Source organism: Hemicordylus capensis, chromosome 2, assembly GCF_027244095.1.
Source record: "Hemicordylus capensis ecotype Gifberg chromosome 2, rHemCap1.1.pri, whole genome shotgun sequence".
NCBI classification, from domain to species: domain Eukaryota; kingdom Metazoa; phylum Chordata; class Lepidosauria; order Squamata; family Cordylidae; genus Hemicordylus; species Hemicordylus capensis.
The window spans coordinates 140,678,392-140,701,113 of NC_069658.1; the positions used below are offsets into that span (position 1 = coordinate 140,678,392).

Below are 22,722 nucleotides of genomic sequence, written 5' to 3' on the forward strand. Positions count from 1 at the left end.
CAAGGTCCATGGATCCTTATCAGCAGTATAATTTTGCATGCTCTTGTTGACTTGCATAATAGTATAATGGAGCAGCAGGGAAATGACTTGACTAGCAAGCCAGAGTTTGAATCCTCACTGGTATGTTTCCCAGAATATGGGCAACTCCTATATCGAGCAGCAGCGATATAGGAAGGTGCTGACAATGCTTTGCCTTTACCTTTATATGCCTAATGATATATAGCTTTGGGCCGTCATTCTAAGTCTATTTAAGTGGTTGGTTAAATGATACTTCATTGAAATAAATGGAGAGTGGTGCCATTGTGTTCCTGTTACATTCATGAACTGTTCTGAAATGAATATCTATAATTTGAGAGTGCTCATTTCACTGGTATCTGTTTCCCTTTCTTGACATTTTCTTAGGCCCCAAATACATTGTTAGTTCCATCACTGAAATATGCATGTACACATTGGACAAATTCCCTGCACCATCTATTTAGGAACTTTAAGACAATTCATGCATTACAATAATGATGGGATGAAGCTGGGTTTGGAAATAACTACATCAGCAGCCATCCTATATAACTGCTAATGGATGCTTCCAGAACTATAGGGGAACTGGTCATGCAGAAGTTACTGCAGCCCAATATGATATGCAGATTTTCAATTATTATAGTATTAAAGAGTTTATTTTGTACATTTTTATCATTTTTCTTTATATTTTTTAAAATATGAAGAAGATAGAGTCCATAAAGAACATATTACTGATCACTGTGTGCTCTGGTGATGATAGATGATCTTATACCTGAAAATTTTTTGTAAAAAGCTTCACAGCAAGTTATACTTTACAGTATTAATTATTATATTGGATTACTGATTTACAAGTATTTAAGTAATGGACTGAACAGATTTCTGTTCTCTTGTAAACTTACTTAGTTCCCATGCATAAAGGGGTTGTATGCTCATAAATCTGCAGTTTCACACTTGGAATAGCTTTACCAGTTTCCAGCAATATCCCAGAGAGGCAGCCATCAGCCAGACATACTCAGTTGAAATAATGACTCAGATATACAGTATGGATATATGTTTTGGTATGAGGGCATTTCTGTACTCTTTTCCAGATGAAGGAATGGAGAAAGCATTGTAGACTGTGTGGGGGAATCTCATTCCAGGACCTAAGATGTATGTCATAACATTCCAGTAGGATTGTTCTGTGGAGATACCTAAATCTCTCTTTCTCTTTCTCTCTCACTCTCACACTCACACTCTTAAAGTGAAATTAAAGCCTAGTTGAAGTGGCTTTAGTTTAATACTATGATTTAGATGATTTAGTTTAATACTATCTTCACTTCCATCACCTGTACTGCTGTTGTGACACTGGTTCAGGGCTGTCTAGGTTTTCTTTTTGTGGTTGAAAATAGTTTGCCCTGCCAAAACTAGAAGAGTCTCTGTTGCTGTACTGCAGTGTGGGACCCTAGGAAATCAACCCCCAGTCCCCTCTTCAAAGAGCTCTGACTGGGTCCATTGGTGTGAACTTGTACCCAATTTGAAAGGATAGCTTCAAAACCTTTGTAAAGGGAAGATCAGGAAAAGAAGTAATCAGGGTGATAATATGTATTCACAGCAGTTGAGAGGCTGGCACACATAGTAGCAAAGAATTCTTACACATGCCCATATTGCAGTTGCCAGTTGATTCTGAAAATTGCATGCCATAGCTAGCAAAATGTGGTCATTCATCTCAGCCCTGTTCCTGTCCATTTTGGATGATCCCAGAATAACTGAAGAACATTCCATTTGTTTTTGAATGTAAAGGCAGTAGTTTTAAGATAACTAACTTCACATTACCCTGTGAATCTTCCCCCCCACACACACACACAAAGGTAAGACTTCTGTTTATTCTTTGGGATGGACTTATTGCTTTTGTAAAGTCTGCAATTTCATATCTAGAAAGTTTTATTGGTCACTCTTATCTCAAGTGATGTATGCAATTAGGTGATATACAGTTACCACATGCTGTGGATTGATTTAGACATGTACTTAGCACAGCTGCAGCCATGATGCTGCTTTTTGATTGGATGTTGTAGTAACTATATTCTTAATGATGCTGTCCAATCCGTACCCTCTGGTGGGTAAAAGGTATCCTCTCCGGTGTTCTCTCTGGGGTTTTTTCCCCCCACCTGTGTGCAGAATGAGTTTTCTTTTGGGCAGCAGTATCAAGGCAGTGTGTGCATATGTGCATTCAGAATGGGGCCTTACCAATTCAACCTGAGCGGGATCTAAAATTAACTGAGCAGATATTTAAAAAACCAGAAAACACTGATCCTCTCTCATCTGGATTAAATAATGACTGGAGGTATGGTAAGTGCACATTGCAACCAAACCTCTGAACACTTTCTTACATTTTCATAACTACTTTGAATCCTCTCCCTATGAAATACTCCAAGTGATTAGAAGTCTCTTTCAGAAGTATAACCACTTGCCAGTATAGCTAGTGTGGATGCTTGATAAAAGCCTGGGGGAACAATAGTTTACTGTAAACATTCTAACCCAGAGCTAGTGGCAAACTTCTGTCCTCAAAAGCCAAGTGTCTGGTGAAGTCTCTCATCATACCCCGCATATGTCTGGTGACACCTGAGAGTATGATGAGACTCAAAATTGCTCATGGTACTAGGTAGAATTGCTCATGGTACTAGGTGATCAAAGAAAGGAGTGTAGTCCTTTTCCAGAAAATAAAGAGAGAAAAGCTCCTTCTCCTTCCCAGCTCCAATTAGCCAGGTTCATAGAAATCCAGACACAGCTGTTTGGTGGCAGTTAGTTAGTATTCTTGTTCATCATTCCAGCTACTAGGTAATTATGACAGGCAGTGAATCTATCATGTCAGGTTTCATGCTGATGTCGGCATGGTTAAAAGATCAAGTTATGGTAACTATATTGTGTGTGTTTTTTCTCTACAGGAATTATTTAATTGGTTGATTTAAGAGTCCCTGTAACTATAGGCATCTATATATATTTTTCTGCTTAATGTTTCTTAATTCTGTCTTCTGTGTAAAGATAATTTGTGTATTTGAAACAGGCATCTTTTCCATTGTTCTGGCATCGCTTACCCAAATGTTTTAGGATGCATTTTGTCTTATGTCTTATATATTAAGGGTTGAGGATTTACATGCTGTAAGTTGCTTGGTTCAGAAACATTAAGGGAAAGCTTTGTGTGGGGCTTTCATCCTGAGAAGATATGTATCATTCATTGGCTGCCTGATATATATTTGAAGGGCCATTTTTCTTTGCTAAAATTGCTATAAACTCACTCTCACCAAGGTTGTTTGATTTGTTTTCCTTTATCATTTTCTTCTTTCCTAGTTCTTGTGACCCTAGTGCTTACATGAAGGCTGTCTGTCTGACATTCAGTCAAATTGCGCTTTCAGGAATCCATCCTTTTTTTTTACTTCTACAAATACTGATATGCCACTTTTCAGCAAAAGTGCTCAGAGTGGTTTACACACAAAAATAAGTAATAAATAAGATGACTCTTATTTGGAATTGTCTCCCCAAAGGGGTCACAATTTAAAAGGAAATATAAGGTAGACACGAGCAACAGCTACTGTAGGAATGCTGTGCTAGGATTGGATAGGGACATTTGCTTTCCCTGTGATAAATATAAGATAATAGCTACTTTAAAAGATGGCTCTTTGCTCAGTTAGCAGGGGTATTTACCCTCATATTTCTTGATATGGTGGTCTTACTGGGAAATATCTGGATTTCTCTAGGTCACCTTGTAAATAAATAATATAATAATAAAGCCAATTAAAATTGAACAGGGAAACTTCATATTAATTTTTAGCATTCTTAATGCTAATATGTCCTCTGTTCATAAAAATGCAGATCTCTTTGCATTCTGGATATAAAGAGCATTATTTTTGCCATGCTTCAAAATGCAGTCCTCTGGCAAGAGTAATTGAGGTCAGGAAAGATGCGTGAAGTTCTCTGGGAGAGTGAGAGTGATATAAATAGCAAACACTGGGGTTTGGGTACATTATGTTAATTGCTTTTCACAAACTAATTTGTCACTTCTTTCTTCTACAAAAGATTTTTGCTGCACCTTTGTGTGGGCTTTGTTGTATTTTAAGTATCTCATTAAATGCTAATGAAGGTACTGATAACATTTCCTGTAAATGAAAGACAACATTTTCAGGTATAGGAGCCAAACATAATAAATCTGAATCTGTATATAAAGCATTTCATTTTTTTGAAGTTTTGGGGTGTTATAATTAATTAATTAATCAATCAATCAATCATATTTCTATGCTGTCTGATATAAAGATCTCTAGGCAAGATGTTTAATATTAAAAAATATTAAAACAGTATAAAACAGTTAAATTTCACAAAACTAATAAAACAAGAAAACCAGTTAGAAACACACTGAATTTAAAAACCTTCCGTTAAAACCTGAGAAAACAAGGAAGTCTTGAGGGTCTTCCTGAAAACAAACAGAGAAGGGGGATACTCTTATTTCAACAGGGAGCATCTTCCAAAGCCCTGGGGCAACAGAGAAGGCCCAGTCCTGAGTTGCCACCAAGTGAGCCAGCGGCAACCATAATCAGACCTCCCCAGATTATCTTAGTAGGCAACAGAGTTCATGACAAAGAAGGTACTCTCTTAAATACCCTGGAACCAAGCAATTAAGACCTTTGTAGGTAATAACCCGCACCTTGTATTTTGCATGGAAACTTTATCAGCAGCCAGTGCAATTCTTTCAAAATTGGTGTTTTATGGTTCCTTTGAGTTGTCCCTGAGACCAGGCTGCCACGTTCTGTACCAATTGTAGTTTCCAGACTACGTACAAAGGCAGCCCCACATAGAGTGCATTACGGTAGTCAAGCCTGGAGGTTACCAGCATACGCATTATTGCTTTAACCTCATGTACCTCCAGAAATGGTCGTAGCTGTTGTATCAGCCAAAGCTGATAAAAAGCATTCCTGGCCTGAAAAACCCAAGAGAGTTGGGGTCCAGGAGAATTCCTAAGCTATGTACCCGATCTTTCAGGGAGAGTGTAACCCCACCCAGAACAGACAGATCTAATTCCCATTGGCCTCAGGTTTTTTAACATTAGTTTACTTTCAGAAGCAAATAAATGACTCACCTTGCATGTATTTATGTTGTTGTTTTCTCCAAGGTTTGTGTCAACACTGAGGAGAGAGAGACTTTATGCCCCCCCTCCACCTCTCCCCAATTTGGACCCAGTCAGGCATATCAGGCTGCTTTCTTCTTTATTTTGAGATGGCGTTATTTTAAGGCATCTTTACTTTTTTCCTTCGGGTGAAGATAATTGAGGGATTATTTATTTATTTAACAAATTTCTAGACCACCAAAAACAAGCCTCTCTAGGCAGTTCACAATAAAAACACAATCAAAACAAAATTTAAGCATTAAAAACCATTTAAAACTTAAAGCAAGTTAAAAGTATTAAAACTGTAAATCTAATTAAAAGCCTGGATGAGCAAATGTGTCTTAATTGATTTTTAAAAGGTTGTCAGAGTTATCAGTATGCTGATGACACCCAAATCTACTTCTCCTTTTCATCTTCAGGTAATGGCACTCATTCTCTAAATGCCTGCCTGAAGGCAGTAATGGGCTGGATGAGGGATAACAAATTGAAGCTGAATCCAAGCAAGACGGAGGTGCTCATTGTGGGGGCTCAGAATCTGAGGGGCGAGTTAGATCTTCCTGTGCTGGATGGGGTTACACTCCCCCAGAAGGAGCAGGTGCGCAGCTTGGGAGTACTCCTGGACCCAGGCCTCACCCTGGTATCTCGGGTGGAGGCCATGGCCAGGAGTGCTTTCTATCAGCTCCGGCTGATTCGACAGCTGCGCCCATTCCTCGAAGAGGATGACCTCAGAACAGTCGTGCATCAGCTGGTAACCTCCCGGATTGACTATTGCAATGCGCTCTACGTGGGGCTGCCTTTGTACGTAGTCCGGAAACTTCAGTTAGTTCAGAATGCGGCAGCCAGGTTGGTCTCTGGGGCAACCCAGAGAGACCATATGATGCCTGTTTTGAAACAGCTACACTGGCTGACGATATGTTTCCGGGCAAAATACAAAGTGCTGGTTATTACCTTTAAAGCCCTGAACGGCTTGGGTCCGAGATATCTTAGAGAGCGCCTTCTTTTACATGATCCCCACCGCACGTTAAGGTCATCTGGGGAGGTCCATCTCCAGTTACCACCGGTTCGTCTGGTGGCGACTCAGAGGCGGGCCTTCTCTGTGGCTGCTCCTGGACTGTGGAATGCACTCCCGGCAGAAATTTGTAGTCTTAATTCTTTGCTATCCTTCAAGAGAGCCCTTAAAACCTATCTGTTTGGCCTGGCCTTTCAGGGTTTTTAATTTAGTTTTAACTGTTTTAATCTTAACCTGGTTTTCAGGGTTTTAATTGTTTTGATAGTTTAATTGTTTTTTAAGATGGTTTTTAAATTTGATGTTTATATTTGTATTTCTATTTTAATTGTTTTTAATGATTTCTGTTTTTTAATTGTAAACCACCCTGAGCCAGCTTGGAAGGGCGGTATAAAAATCAAATCAATCAATCAATCAATATTTCAACAGAGAGCGCATTCCAAAGCCTCAGGGCAGCAATGGAGAAGGCCCGTCCCTGAGTAGCCACCAGACAAGCCGGTGGCAACTGTGGATAAACCTCTCCATATTATCTTAATGGGCAGTGGGGTTCATGGCGAAGAAGACGTTTTCTTAAATACCCAGGGCCTAAGCCATTTAGGGCTTTATAGGTTATAACCAACACCTTCTATTTTGCCTGGAAACTTATCAGCAGCCAGTGTAGCTCTTTCAATATAGGGGTAATATGGTCTCTCCGAGATGACCCAGAGACCAACCTAGCTGCCACATTCTGTACTAACTGCAGTTTCTGGACTTTGCACAAAGGCAACCCCACATAGAGAGAATTTCAGTAGTCAAACCTGGAGGTTTCCAGCATATGTACCACTGTTTTGAGGTCATTTATCTCAAGAAATGGACGCAGCTGGTGTGTCAGCTGAAGCTGATAGAAGGCACCTCTGCCCGCCACCTCAACCTGGGGAACCAGAGAGAGGTTGGGATCCAGAAGTACACCCAGATTGCATACCTGTTCCTTTTGGGAAAGTGTGACCCCATCCAGAACAGGCAGATCAGACTCATCTCCCGAATTCCAATCTCTCACAAGAAGTACTTCCACCTTAGCTGGATTAAGCCTCAGTTTGTTATCCCTTATCCAGCCCATTACTGTCTCCAAGCAGGCATTTAGGGTGGTTATGCCTTCTTGATACACTTTCAGATGTTAAGCAAAAAGCTGTAGGTCTGGTCCTCACCAAGTGTGAGTGGACAATTATAGCTTGGGAAATAACACTCTTTTATAATCTGTTCCAGGCAAAAAGTAGATATTAGCAAAAGGCAGTAGAAACCATATAGTAGCTTCTAAACAATCTAGAGCCCACCATGAGCTTAGCTTGAGTGCTATAAGACAGCTTCTGGGTGTCTGTGATGTAGCAGATCCTGAGTTGTGTATATTACCTATTAATTTTACAGGTTGTTTTGCTCCCAAATGTATGTTTAAGTGTTTCTTAAAGGTTATTCAGTTGCTGCCAGGACCTGAATATCACACAGACTTGCAGTTTAAAAATATATTGGCTAATTCCGATTATTTTTGAAATAATCATTCTTGAAGATTTACCAAGTTTTACCCTGTCTTTCTGAGTAATGCCACTTTTCTTTTCAGAGACTCGATAGTACAAGGAGACCATGGCTGGTTCAGCTGACTCAATAAGCCACAGTTCGTTAGGTCATGAATGTAACCCAAAGCCTGCTGAGCCCTCATGTATCTCCCTCCCCAGACCTCCTCAGGTCTGATGCAGAATTCTGATGTTTCAAATCCTAGTTTGTAAACCATAACTAAACCACAGCTGCAAACTTTGAATGAGCTACAGAGCTATATATTTTTTCAACAAAGATTTTGCAAATGAATGGGAAGGTGGTAAGGGAGGAGGGAGCATATGGGCTAAGCAGGCTTTGGGTCATCTGAACTGGCCCTGCACATTTTCTAGTTGTGAAAGTTGGTTACAAATCTTATGCAAAGATTTTGCTGAAGGCATTATCCATGGTTAGAGTGCTGGACTAGGACCGGGGAGACCTGGGTTCAAATCCCCATTCAGCCATGATACTTGCTGGGTGACTCTGGGCCTGTCACTTCTCTCTCAGCCTAACCTACTTCACAGGGTTGTTGTGAGGAGAAACTTAACTATGTACACCGCTCTGGGCTCCTTGAAGGAAGAGCGAATTTTAAATGTATAAAAAATAAAGACTGAATTCATTACAAGCTATAAGAAGGTTCCTTGTGTTCAGACTTGATCTTCTTTTGATTCCATGGCCATAGTTATTTGCATGAATTTGTAAAGAACCTGTAAACAATCAGGGGCACACCTAGGTAATTTTGGGGCCCAGACCTGAAGGACTTTGGAACCCCGCACTCACCCGCAGTGTTTAAAAAAAGGTTTCTGTACAGGTGTGCTAGAGCACTTCACAGTTTTCAAGGGCCGCTGGGTCGAACGGCCAGGACCAGTGGCCTCTCCCACTCCACCCGCCGCCACCACCAAGGGGGTGGGGGAAGGCATGCTCAGCTTTCCCCCATGCACACACCAGCTGCGCACATGGTGGCTAGACTTATTGATGTTTTCAGTTCGGTAGGGCAAACATGGGGTGGGGTGGCGGCAGGAGTCCCCCCACCCTGGGCCTTTGGAGTCCCCCCTGGGCCTTGGGGGCCACAGGTCTGGGGGTAAGCATGCTTCTGTAAACAATTGTTTTATTTCCCTTAATTTTGGTAAACAAGAAAACCAAAACAAAACCGAACAATCCCATTTGTATTGTGATGAGAATTGTTGGATTGATGCTTACTACTTTGGAAGACTCAAGGGACTAAAGTTAGTGTATTATTGCTAGACCTTGTACACCATGCTTATATATAGTAAGTGATCTGACATCTAATGTTTTTCTTCTGGAAAAGTGGTAGATGTGGTAAATGAGTTGGTAAATAATTTTAACTTCTTAAGCAGTTGTTAACAGAAACCCCAGCACGGATCATCCATCATCCAGTATGGATATTTTGGGTTTTTTTTAAAAAATGGTTTGAGGACCTGAACAGACTAGAGTTGTTCTATTGCCAGGAGACATGCCTGCTGAGTTTCCTATGTGAACCGGGAACTCTACTCTCTCAGCTGGCCAGATCTGTGCACTAGAACAATGGATTGTATTTAAGATGAAGCAAATGGGCTGAGCCTTTCAGAGGATATGTCAAACTACAGAAACCACCCTTTAATCTGTTTGATCGTTTTCTATTGTAAAAATGTTTCTTCTCCTCAACATTTTACTTGGAGAATAGGGGGAAACAGGCTTTAAAAGAAAATGCAGAGAATATTGTGGAACTTCAGTCAAGCACTGAAATCTGCAACATATTTGTTAGGAGTATTTTATCATTGTGAACAGAGATGAAGGAGGACAGTGGACCTCTATATTTCCTCAAGGTTGGCAAATATTTAGAAGACAATTGTATCTTTTCCAGAAATCCTCTTGCCATCTGCCTTTGGCAAGCATTGCACTAGTTCACATAACTTCTTCCTGTTTTCTGTTTATCCCATTCTTGTTTTCTTCTGATGGAGCCAAAACTTAGCTTTATTAGAGTAGTGATTTTATACCAGCTGTTTTCTAAACTGATAATGAGAAAGTATAGTAGTTCCTATGTCAGGGCCAGTGTGACTCCATTTGAGCTTTTGAATGTGGCGGTGGTGATACCTTTTTCTAAGGTTCTGAAGCATGTCACAGATAATAGTCCACAGATAGAATGGCTGTGAATAGTGGGCTTCTTATTTTTAATTTGAGACGTTTACATCCTGCCTTTCTACTCATATGGGTAGCTCAAAGCAAGTAAACATCATCATAAATCACTCCTCCCTCTCACTGAGGGCTCATCCATACATGACTTCCAGATCTGGTGGTGTCTTCCACCTCCAGAAGGTCCATGCCAATGACCTGGCAGCAGTCGACAGTTCCTTGGGATAGAGTTTCCTTGGTTGGCTCACAGATCTTCCTCTCCTTGCTATCTTCATCTGCTACGCACTTGGCTTAGCATTGACTAATTCTACCATTGCTACTCAAATTATGGATCCTGAAAAGAAACAAGGAAACCTGTCCCGTCCTACTCTGCATAATTACTAGATGGAAAGCTGTTTCTATCAAAGGCGAAATAATATTGCTTTAGTATGACACAGCTTTGTGGATGCACCTCTGGTGAGAGACATTTTTTGTACCTTCATGTGATTTTAAAAGGTTAATTGGCCAGACCAGAGGACTGAGCAATGAATGTACCAGCAAAAACTGTGAAGATCCTTACTGCTATCAAGCTATATACATTATAAGTATTGCCAGGTGTTTGACCCACCTTATTTCCTATCTTCTCTTTTTATATGCCACGCAAAACTACATTGAAGATGCAGTCTTTTGTCAACACAAAAGCGGGTGGAAGTGAATGAAGTTTCCAGAAAAAGTCTTAAACTTTGTAAAAGCAAGTCCTGCTGAAAGCAAGAGCTCTTAAAAAAAAAAAAGAGTGCCAACTTCATGGAAAGTGAATTGAACTGAACACGAATGGTTGGTTATGCAACAATTAAAAAGGCTCAAAAAAGTGAACAGCCTACATCTTGATATGCTGCCTGTGGAAAAGGTTATCTGGAGTAAAGTGGGAATCATAATTCTTTGCCTAGCCACCCTATGCCCCAAGTCTTTTTGAAATACATATAAATATGTAATTACAAGCAAGAATGTTGTTGTTCACATACGCTGGAGGAGGGAAAAGAACAGTAGTATATTGCTCCCAGAAGGCTTGAAAGAGTACATTGAATAAAAATCCTGAAACATTATAGGTGGACACCTAGTGGCTTCATATGAATTGAAAAGACTAGAAAGAGTCCTTCCTTTTGCATAGAACTCCAGGATTTTAATGAACATAACAGGGCTGAAGAATTGGATTATCATATTACCATTGTCTTTATCCCTTCAAGAGTCTGAAATTTCTGCCTGCTCTTATCATTGTAAGCCAGAATTTTCCAGATGCATTTTAGATAGGATTATCCATTCTTTTCTAATGTTCCTTATCAAAATGTGAACTCCCTATCACCCAAAGCAGTACAATGTAGATGAAGATTAAACCACGCTTTAACTATTTTCTCATTTTCTTCTGTGAAAATATTATTTCTCTTCAGAATTTAACTTGGAAAAGTGAAAAAAGCATTTCCAGTTTAAAAAGAGAGAGATTTCTGGGGAATATTGTCAATCTTCAAATGCTGATGAATCTTCATAATGTAAATTTAAAACTTACAGTGGTACTCCATAGAGAAAAGTTGAACTGGAAGTATTTTTGTCCAGATATCACCGAGGTCCACAGTCTTAGCTTCCTCTTGGGAATAAAGTGCCAATTGAAGAGAACTGGTCTATCGAGAAGTCCATGTATTAGAACTATGTGCACATCTGTCATGCAGGTTTGATGTGTTCACCCTTACATAGCATTAACTAAAGTTTCTTCTCTGACAATGGATATTTAGAGCTAGTTTTTTTCTAATCTCGCTTTTGCTGAATAATTCATTGGGAACAGTTTCTTCAAGTCCAATGCCTATATTTCTTTTAACCTTTTTTAGTTATGCCATCCTTAGTACTGAATTAATATATCAATACTAGTCCATATCCTACAAGATATTATTTCTTAAGGTAACCCAGGGACCTATAAAAAACTGGAATCGTAGAGTAACAAGTCCAAGAGGAACTGGTTCTTCATTTCTCCTAATAATGAGTGTCAACCATTTCGCTTGTGACTAGAAAAGAGATTGTTGCAAATATTTGAGAACAAGAGTAACAGCTATCCCTGCTGTATATGTCAAAGTGTGGATCTCTTCTAGAGTTGCTTTATTTTCCTTTATTTGTTTCTGCAAGTTTCTTCAGACAACCTAAACATGGCCATGCAATAACATGGTCATGGTATAACTGCTTTTAATTTTTGTTTTATTTTGCAGAACCTACCAACTTGATACCCATTTTGACAAAAGGAACAAACACATCCTCACGTAAGTCAAGCTGAATTGTTTGCCTCCCTTCAGCTAAATCTTCATAATCAGCTCAGTCTGCACATCTTTACAGTTATTGTAGCAAGATTTTCAGCATGCAGAAGAAAATAATCCTATTCCCTATATAGATACCACTGACTGTATTTAATACAATACTGAGGTATCTGCAGTTTAATGTCTCTCTCAGCTTCAAATGTCTCCTTAAGCTATCATTTGCCCCAACCAATCTGGTAATGGTAGTTGTCTCCAGGTCACTGTTTACAAACCTTTACAAGTAGGAACCTTCTGGATGTTCATCCTTCCTTCTTGAGGTCTCTTCTGTTTGGCCCAGGATCTAGATGCATTTCATTTCTGCTGCTGCTGCTGCTGCTGCTGCATGTGCCCACTTGTAGCATGACAACACTGAATTTAGTCCTCTTTTCTCTGGTTCCCCTTTTAGGGGCATGTGTGCAGTTTTAAATGTTCTGTTTGTGGAAGCATTTCAGATCTTTCTTTTAATCTTTCTCCTCATGATGCCTTCCAAGGAGAGTTAGAATGCAGCAAGGCTATATTCAAGTTTTTTGTAACTGCCTTTTCTGACATCGCAAGAATGTGTTCCACGCTCTGACAGGTTTCTCAGGCTACATGATGCTGCTTGTTCTGTTCATTGTCAGCATTATAGCAATGGAAAGGTGATTGCCACATTACCTTGGCTCTTTTGGGATATTTTGTATGTGTCTCAGAAGCTATGGAATGAGATGGGAACATTTCAAGCTATATCAAGGAAGATACTTAGCCTTGTAAATGTATACTTTAAAATCATCTTCAACTCTTCAGGCTTTGTGAACAGTCTTGGACTTAATCAAGGAGATTTTAACTGGTCTTTTGCTCATCTTGCATACATAAATAGCAAAAGTAAACATCTCAGAAGTCAACACAATCCTTGTTTTTATCTGAGTTCACTTTATTTCAACTGATCTGATTCTCAGCCTCTTTTGTCAGCTTTCCTGTATTATTTCCTACTTCTCACTTTCTAAAATAATTGTGGTTGAATTCCTATTTACTCGAACTTCTCCTCAATGTTGCTCTATCATGAAGCTCCTTTAAACTTGCTACTTTGTTTGGCTTTCTCTGCCCAGCATAAATATTTCCTAGAGAGTTATTTTTCATGGACGGTTTGTGTTTGTAGAGCCATTTAAATGTAGTGTACTTCTTGTGTAACCTGGAGTCTTCAGGTTCATTGTTCATAAGCCAGAAGCTGTGATTTCTAGCATTTTCTAATAATATAAGAAATACAGTGGTCCTTTTCAGTCCATGGATTTCTGGCTGGTCTATCATGCTGTTACAAACATCTGAAAATATTCCCAATATGAAAATATTTCCCAAGCTCCACCAGTTTTCCACCTAAGACAATGGAACTGTTTGGTTTTTTTTGCATTTGCATTTGCATTAATGGGTTGTTCATGGTGTGCCTAGGACATCATGTACTTGCTTTGAAGTTTCCTGCTTTCCAGAGCTGCTTTTTTCTTCTGTGTTAAATGTGTTTTGCTTTTCCTTGAGAAGACAAACTTCAAGCTTCAGTAAGAAGGCATAGGATATGCACATTCCTATTATCATGTTGCCTTCTATGTATTGCAGAGCTTATAGACAAGATATCGACCTCAACTGAAGGAACAAATGCATCTTCCTGTAAGTACATAATAATAGTAAATCATAAATTTGGGGAGGGATCATTAATATACACAGATTGTATATTAATTCATGTGGTGCAAAACTTGTTACAAAATTTAGGATCCAGTGAGATTTTCTAGAAGCTAATTGGGAAGGAGAGATGGATACCTGTTTTCCAGTGAGAGAAGGAATCTTTTTCTTCTTGGCATGTTCTTGGTTCTTCCTCTCTGATGGGGATGGGTACAGCTCCGTTCCACAGAATTTTGTCAGAATGGAATGAAGTCAAAATAACATAAGCTGGAATGGCTTCTATTATTCACTGTAGGCATGCATAGAGGCCTAGCATGGTCAAGCACCTGTGCATGCCTGAAGGTCTTCAATATAATGAGGGATTGTGTTTTTACTGACATTCTTTGACCACACAAGGATTCCACATTTCATAACTTCTTGAGTTCCTAACAGTGGTTCCTAACCACAAGAGAAAGCTATTAACGTTGAATTGTTGGTGCTAAGTAATGTATATCTGTGCTTTTCCTTAAGAGATGTTCTGAAGTCAGAGGCAAACATATCATTTCCAGAATGTCAGGAAGCCCAATTAATACTTAGAGTACAAGAGGACTGAGAATCTGCCTCTTAAGTCAAAGAGTATGAAATGAAGGGAAACTATTAAGAAGTCCTTTGCTTTAGAGTCCTCACAACATATAGAATGTCCACTTTTCAGTTCTTTCTGTGCCATACCAGTGGGGAGTAATGACTGGAGTTTTGCTTCTGCTGGCTTGTGGGGGCAGAGGGCAGAATATAGCGTGGCCTCTAAATCCAGTTGTTACCCTTTGTGTTTTTGTTGCACCAGTTATTTTAATTTTTTAGGATGCTGTATGTTTGCATAGACAGAACCAGTAGTGGCTCAAATTCAAACAAAATCAATTAAACTCCTGTTGTCTTTTTCAAGTGATGAGGAGAGCTTAACACAGTATCCCACAGGCAAATATGCCTTTGTTGTGTCGCCTGCACTTTAGTCCTAAGACTTTAGGTCTGGATCCTGGATAGCAATATCCATTTGCTATCAAGAATGGCGGTGACCTGCATGCAGCATTTCAGTGAGCAATCATAGCCCATTAAGGCTGCTCTCAGAAAAGTAATCCATCCACATGATAACCTCAAACACAACTTAACTGCTTGAGTATGATAATTTTGAGAACTGGGGAATCCAGTTTTCTCTCCAAACCATAATTGCTTAATTATCTTTCTCTTAGCAGTAGCCCAGACCTAGTACTCTACACTAGATAGACCACTGGACTGATCCATTATGACAGCTCCCGTGTTCTATAAAGCCTACTGTGCAAAACTGCAGATGAGCTATATATAGATGCCCTTAATTCACACTTTGTAGCTACTGCAGAAGTGAAATATTTAATTTTCCAACACAACAGGAATTGCTGAGAGGAGAACTAAGAGAAACACACACACATTTGGTTGGTTGGTTGGTGTCAGATTGATTGGTGCTTTAAACTGTATCACAGAAATGTTTAAAATGTACAGAATGTTCTGTTTTGCAATGTAGGAAATATAAATGAGCAGTGTAAATAAGCTTTCAGAAACAGCAGCAAAAATAAAGGGTCAACATATTCAAGCCCCCCAACCAGTGTTCCTTCTAACAGGGATTCCCAGATGTTCACTACAATTCCCATAATCCCACTGCAGCAGAGAATTCTGAGAGTTGTAGTCAACAACATCTGGGAATCCCTGTTAGCAGGAACACTGCCCCAACATTAAAATTCACACTAAAGACAGAACTCTATAAAGTGTGCTGTCAAGTCGATTTCAACTCCTGGCGCCCACAGAGCCCTGTGGTTGTCTTTGGTAGAGTACAGGAGGATTTTACCATCACCTCCTCCCATGCAGTATGAGATGATGCCTTTCAGCATCTTCCTAAATCGCTGCTCCCCAATATAGTACCAGCAGGGATTCAAACCGGCAACCTTCTGCTTGTCAGTTAAGCATTTCCCCATTGCGCCACAGAACTCCGTAGAATTCCACATTTTTAGAACTGAATAGGTATCAGAAGCCAGATTGCAAAGCTGGCATCTTTTAAAAATGGTTTGAGAACTTTAAAGACAAAGTAAAGTGGATTGATTTATTTATATAATAGCTTCTCTGTATGTGGCACTTTACAAATAATGAGGAGAAAGGAGAGAGCTGGGTGTATGACAATATGGAACCTATGTCCAAAAATTAATATTAACACCTTTATTCCAAGGGTTCAAAAATTACAGTAATACAAAGAGAGAAATCAAAGGGAATGCACTTGTAAATAAACATTTGCAAGCTATAGCTGCTTGCTTATTGTAAATTGCCCAGTGTTTGAGGCCTCTTGTTCAGATTTTTAGAAAGCAAACAGTATTCACTGTAATACCGAATGTTTATGAAACTGCTTGGGCTTCAACATCTTCTTGAAAGCATGTTTTATATTCAGAATGTGTGTAATTATCCAGCTGTTGTAGAAGATAATGTGATTAATGTGATCTCTTTCAATTGTCTTAATGAAGTTACCTTGTTTAGGATGATAACTGACAGTTGAAAGGTCAGGGAATTCAAGAGGGGATGAAAATACTCAAATGCATGGCTTTTTGTGTTTTTAATAATTGTACAAGACACGGAAACAACTACAGTTTTGCTTTATAATAATGGATCAAGTATAGATAACTTCTTTTGGAATAAATAGTAAACTAGATTTGAGTGATGGTATCCATTGAGTTGGTTTTCATAATTAAAGTATATTATGTATTAATGAAAAAATGATCCTAATTTTTCCTTTGGAAGTAGCTTATTGTAAGGTAACATTTTCCTGCTAACTGAGCAGATAACTTGAAATTAGAACTAAGTGTGCTTCCATCAGTCATATCTGCAGAGCTCTTCCTTCCAGCACATATCAGGATGGAAGTGGATGCAGTTTTTCATCTATTTTCAGGGTTGCAATGACCTGAAACAAATCTCTTGCAACCTTCAACTGTGTGCATGTATGTGTGTGTATGCACTGCTGTGAAGGAAGAAGTAGGTCTGAAACCCTGTACTCTAGAGGCCTTGGTTTCATGAGCTCTTTCTTAAGTTAACTGGCTGCTTTAGGCAGCAAGAAAAATGCTGTCATTTTGTAATGTTAAGAGAACACAGAGAGGGGGGGGAATGGTTGCTTCATCAGAACATAGAGAAAAGGGGAATGGTTGCCCTTATCTTACCCTGTAAGATAAATAGGGACCTTTGCTTGTAAAATCACAATATGTGCATGAAGAAATGTAAACTTGTAATGCAGTCAATGTTCTGCACACTAGTTCTGCACTCACTGTGGGAGCTGGACCTGTGGAACTAGTCCTGCAATTGCGCCCCTCTTTTTATAAAATAATAATTTAAAAAATTGTGAGAACATCTTCTGCACGTAAATTTTGACCCTGTTTTGGATTTGTGGTCTAAATTGGTGGCCTCAACAGAGCCTCACCCAGCATCATCCAAAATTGAGAATTGTCCTAGGTGGCCTTTAGCTCATCAGGGATTGCTTGTGTGTTTGTGTGGAACTACTTATTTATTTCTATGTTTTGCAGATTCTGTGTGCTCTGCCTTGCAATCAGTGTTTGGTTTGGTTATATGTTATTTGATAAATATGTCAAACAATAATTTGACCAATATGTCAAATAAATAATCATTTGACATATTTGTATACCACCCAAGACTTGCATCTCTGGGTGGTTTACAATAAAATAATACAAAAACAAAACAACATTAAAAAGTTACACAACATTACAATAATTTAAAATTTAAAACAATGTTAGAACTATTAAAACAGTATCTAATTAAAAGCCTGAGTGAATAGGTGATTCTCAACTGTGTTTTTAAAAGTTGTCAGAGATGGAGAGGCTCTTATTTCAAAATTGGGAGTGCATTCCAAAGCCTTGGGGCAAAGCCTTGTTTGACCAGCAGCCCCACATATCCCATGGCAAGTTACATTTGAAATGAAGGGATGTTGAGAAATAAAGAGTTTCTTAAAACATGACAGTTTTCAAGTCATTGAGTACTCTCTGGATTAGGCTATGATCTAGAAGGGTTTGTATGCCTTAATATGCTTCTCCATTTGGTTTACTAAGGTTATAGTGCAGCTGGTATGGAGTCAGGATTCACCTGACCACATATTCTAACTCACCCATTCAGATTTAGAAGCAAGTATGATTCTTGCATACAAGGTGTAGTCACAAGCATGGCAAGTGGCCGAGAGTGAGTAGAATTTCAGTGTGTAATGCATTGGCTTGGTCACAGGATAGCTTTCTTCAAGCTCCATTCAGTCACAAAGCTCAGTAGTTTGCACTGAACAAGTCACTACCAGACTAATTTACAATGTCCTGTAATAGCTTTGAAGATAAAACATGAATTTCTTTGTACTCTGAAAGGTGCTGTAGAAATAATTGAGTGCAGATATTGCTTCCTTCCTTCAAAGAGCTTTGAATTTTTTAGGAAAACCGTATCTGAATTTATGGGGGTGGGGGGCGGAGATCAACTAGCAGGCACACATGCACACTCAAACACACACTCTGAATTTTAATAATCCATTAAAAAGTGGATGACCATTTGTTCCAGTTGAGGGGGAAAGGGAAAAATATTTTGGTGGGAAAATCAAGCCCTCGTTCTATGCAGGGGTTCACGATGACTTATGTTTGTATCTCTGAAAATATCACCCTACATCACCAAGGGTATTTATATTTTTATTTCAAGAACAACTCTCTAAAATATTGAAATGTTTCAACTCGACACAGGCTATTTCAAGTGTTTTGAGTTCGAGACAAGACACTCTTTTAAATAAGGGGCCTGTTTTGAGCTTCCATTTTCCCTCCCTGGTGTCTCCAAATATAGGGTTGAGGAGCAAAACAACTCCATTTTGAGTCAAAACATTTTTGATGTTTTGAGTGCCATTTTGGAGGCCTGCTTTCCAGGGGCGTAACGATAGGGGGGGCAGGGGGGGCACGTGCCCCAGGCGCCACTTGGGAGGGGGCACCAAAAAGTGCCCCTGCCAGTCCCCTGCTTTTGGCAAAAAAAAATTTTGTGTGATTTTTTTTTTTTTTGGTCATTACGGAGATCTCCGGTGGGCGGGAGCTCCCATTGGCTGCTGGAGAACACATTACCACCATGCTGGTAGTCTCAGTTCCTCCCTCCCTGCTTGCTGCACGCAGGAGGAGTGGAGCGGAGTAGCTTGCGAGAGCTGCTGCTGCTGGGGACGTTCCTTGACTCTGCCTGCCTGCTGTTTGCCCACCACACTGCCCTCTGGCTGCATTTTATTTTTCTGTTCTGCATTAACAAAGTAAGTTTCATTGCTCAAATCTCTCTCTCTCCCCTGTGTGTGTTGTGTGTGAGAGAATGCCCCTACTCCCTTGCATAACGTCCTCCTTTTAGCTCTTCTGTGCTTTGCATAGCAGGCTTCACCCCCCCCCACCCCTAAACCGAGGGTAGCTGCCTGCAAGTGGAGCCAGTGGCGCTCTCCTGGCTTGCATTGTGTGAGTTTCTGGCTTGTATTGTGTTTCTGGCTTGCATTGTGTTTCTGGCTTGCAGTTTCTGGCTTGCATTGTGTCAGTCCCGGTGGGATTGCAAAAGGAAACTCACGCAATGCAAGCCAGGAGAGTGACTTGTGGCTCCACTTGCATTGCCCGAGTTTCCTTTTGCAATCCCACCTCTGCAAAAGGAAACTCATGCAATGCAAGTGGAGCCACAAGTCACTCTCCTGGCTTGCATGCATGAGTTTCCTTTTGCAGAGGTGGGATTGCAAAAGGAAACTAGTAGTACTAGTACACAAGATCTTTGCAGCTCTGCTAGTAATTACAACTTCTGGATCATCCCTTAGCATGGGGGGTGGGGTGGCAATTTAATTTGGAACTCATTAATATAATTTTTGAATAATGTTCAGTCTGTCTGGATTAATACTAGGTTTATTCTTTATAGCAGATTTTTATTAGCAACATACAGCCTACAACATTTTCAGCCTTGTTCATTTGGTGCATATTGTAGATGTTCTGTCTCCAAAACATAAGTACAGCATCTATATTTTTGAAGGGGGGGAAATCCCATTTAATACAGTGTGAACAAATTGGTCCAAAAAGTAGCAATGGGAAGTTTTTCTTTCTGCCCCTGCAGCTTTAATAAGATAGAGTGCACAAATATCACTTGATTAACAGCTGCGATATTAATTTCCCTTTTTGGTTGCTTGACTCACAGCGAGAATCATGTCAAGGCAGTGGAGAACCAATTAAATTGATTTTAATCTTTGTTAGGGAAGATAACATGCCTTTTTCTCTCCTTGTTTAAATAATTAAAGTTTCAGTAGGTATTATTTCTGGCTTTAAAGAAATTGGTATCTTAATGTAATGGAATCCTTCTAATTACATACTTAATAGTTTTTTAAAAGTTAATCACGGTTTTTCATTCAATGTGTATTTTGTTTTACATATTAAACTTATATTTTCCTTTGAGAGAGTTTTAAAAATAAGAGGAAATTGGGAAGGCTTTTTTAAAACAAAGAAAAATCTCACCCCTACTTATTCATGATCTTTTTGATTTGCCTGTGTAATTTCAAGCAAGTCAGATGTAATTGCAAATAACATGCAGAAGATCCCAGGTTCAATCCCTACCTCCAGGTAGGGCTGGGAGAAACTCCTGCCTGAAACCTTGGAGAGCTGCTGCCAGTCAGTGTGGGCAATAGTGAGCTAGGTGGACCAATATCTGACTCTGTAGACAGCTTCCTACGTAATCAAACCATAACTTGCCCTTACGTTCAATCCAATTGGATGCATTCACATTCACAGCTTACATCCAATAAACTGCTGAGTAAGCCCTCCAAACTAGGATCACACAGTGTGGTTTGCAATTCTGGTATATGAAGGGCCTAAACCTCAGTTTTGCTGTTCAGGTGCATAGGCAAACGGTGATTTAATTAAACCAGGAGGTTATTTATTAAGACTGTGTATGAGAGGGAAGCAGAAAGAGGAGGAGATCATGGCTCAAATAATGGTGGCTGAATGTGGCCATTGAGTTTCCCAGGAATACAACCAACGTAAAGTGTGCTACAAATAGACATTATTATAGAATTAATAAACATAGAATATCTAAGATAGACTAGAATATATGTCTATTATAATTTAAGTCTCTATTATAATATAAGCATAAATCTTGAATAGACTAGAATATCTATGATGGAAAAGACTAGAATACCTGTCTTGTCTTTTCCATTTTGGGACACAAAACCTATTACTATGTTTAAAAGCATTTATTTTCTGGCCATGAGGACTGCAAACTTAGGCTGTTAGTATGCAAGACATTTCTTTAAAATATATATTTCTAAAGAGCCTTGTAGCCTCATGTTTCCTTTTTCCTGTCCCAGTATACTTGCACGGATGCAGCCCACAACCCACATTTGACTATGATTGTGACACATTTCCATATTTCCGGGGGCAGCCGGGGGGAAGGGGGGGCGCAATTTCAGTGCTTGTCCCGGGCGCCGTTTTCCCTAGTTACGCCTCTGCTGCTTTCCCCATGCTGATTGGTCTTCTGGCACTGGCTTCCAGTCATCTTGCTTCTTAGTTGGCTTGTTATCATACAAATCAAGTGTTGTCATGGGCAACTGTGCCCCCATTGGCTGGGGGAAGGGAGGGGGAGCCAAAAGGAGGGAGTTTCAAGATGAATTTAAAGGGACAAGTAGGCAGAGAGAACCCTTATAGTTCTTTTCATGTTAAGAGTGTGGAAGCTTGGCTTCTCGTCAGACCATTGGTCCATCTAGATCGGTATTATCTATGTAGACAGAGTCAAACTTTTTCCAGGTTACAGGCAGGAGAGTCTCTCCCTCAGCCTTATATCTGGAGATGCCAGGGAGGAGTCTGGAACCTTCTGCATGTGCACAAACATGCAGAAGCTGTCCCCAGAGTGGCCCCATTCTCCAGGGATCTTAAAGTGCTGCTCACATTTCTTCCTGCTCCTTCTATCCTGTACAGAGTCTTCAGACAGCTGAACTCAGGGCTGGGCTGAGCTACCCAGGCCATGATTGCTCTGTCCTCCTGTCTCTCTGAGGCAGGTAGGATGGAAGGAAGAAAGGAAGGTTTGATTAGTGGTTTTCTCAGCACTTAATATAATATGCCATGCTATTGCTGCTATAACTATCTTGTTTTGCTGGATCTCAGCTTGACAGAGGCAGAATTTGGGTGTATGCCTTCTTGAGTTGCGATTTGATTTGTTTGTGAGATAGTGTTGTGGCAAGAAATAGACAGTGGCAACTGTGAGTGTGTGTGAGATTGATTGATTGATTGATTGATTGATTGATTGATTTCTTGGTGACTGCTATAATGAGCTCCATATCTGGCCTTGAAACTAACTTGTGTTTCTCTCACTGCTCTGCAAGCTGCATTGAAAGGTGTACTCAGTCAAAATGTGGATGAAGTTCCACTAGTTGAGCATATGACTATGCTTGATGCTAGGGGTGCTACTGTGACACCTGTTGCAATGCTAGGAAGTAAGGAGTCATAACTGTGTGTGAGAGCACAACTTGTGCCAATGATGTTACTACAGCGCAGGCACTTTGACTGGCATTGGATTCTGGGCCAGTGATTCTTTTTTGGTTGTTTTTGGACTGTGTTTGAAATGTGTGTTCTGTGTTGGGAAGGACAGATTCCTTTTTATGGTGTGCTTCTGCAGTGTTTTTCAGGGCAGGGTTACAAAATGTATTGCAAATTACAATGCAAAACATGTGTGCAGTGCACTCTGTGAGTACAGCTTGTTCTGGCCATGGAGAACAACGGGGAAACTTGAAACACCCCATTGTTCCCCAAGGGTAGCTCCTACAGACACCAAAGTGGGTTATGCAGTAAGACATGATGGGTCTATGTACCATATAAAAAGAAATGGGCAAGTGGGTGATTTTTAACACATTT

General features: G+C 39.9%; 1 protein-coding gene across 13 annotated transcripts in view; it reads left to right on the forward strand.

Annotated features, from left to right (window-relative positions):
• NRG1 (neuregulin 1) overlaps window positions 1-22,722 on the forward strand; it is an 811,186-nt gene that overhangs the window by 638,084 nt on the left and 150,380 nt on the right. For 8 of the 13 annotated variants that reach the window (XM_053292174.1, XM_053292172.1, XM_053292175.1 and 5 more), the window contains 2 exons: window positions 12,074-12,124; window positions 13,742-13,792. The exons of 3 other annotated variants lie outside the window; for them this stretch is intronic. In XM_053292174.1, coding sequence (XP_053148149.1) covers window positions 12,074-12,124; window positions 13,742-13,792 — 102 coding nt within the window. The remainder of the gene's footprint in view (window positions 1-12,073; window positions 12,125-13,741; window positions 13,793-22,722) is intronic. 2 more of the 13 variants (XM_053292178.1, XM_053292179.1) reach the window with 1 other exon arrangement.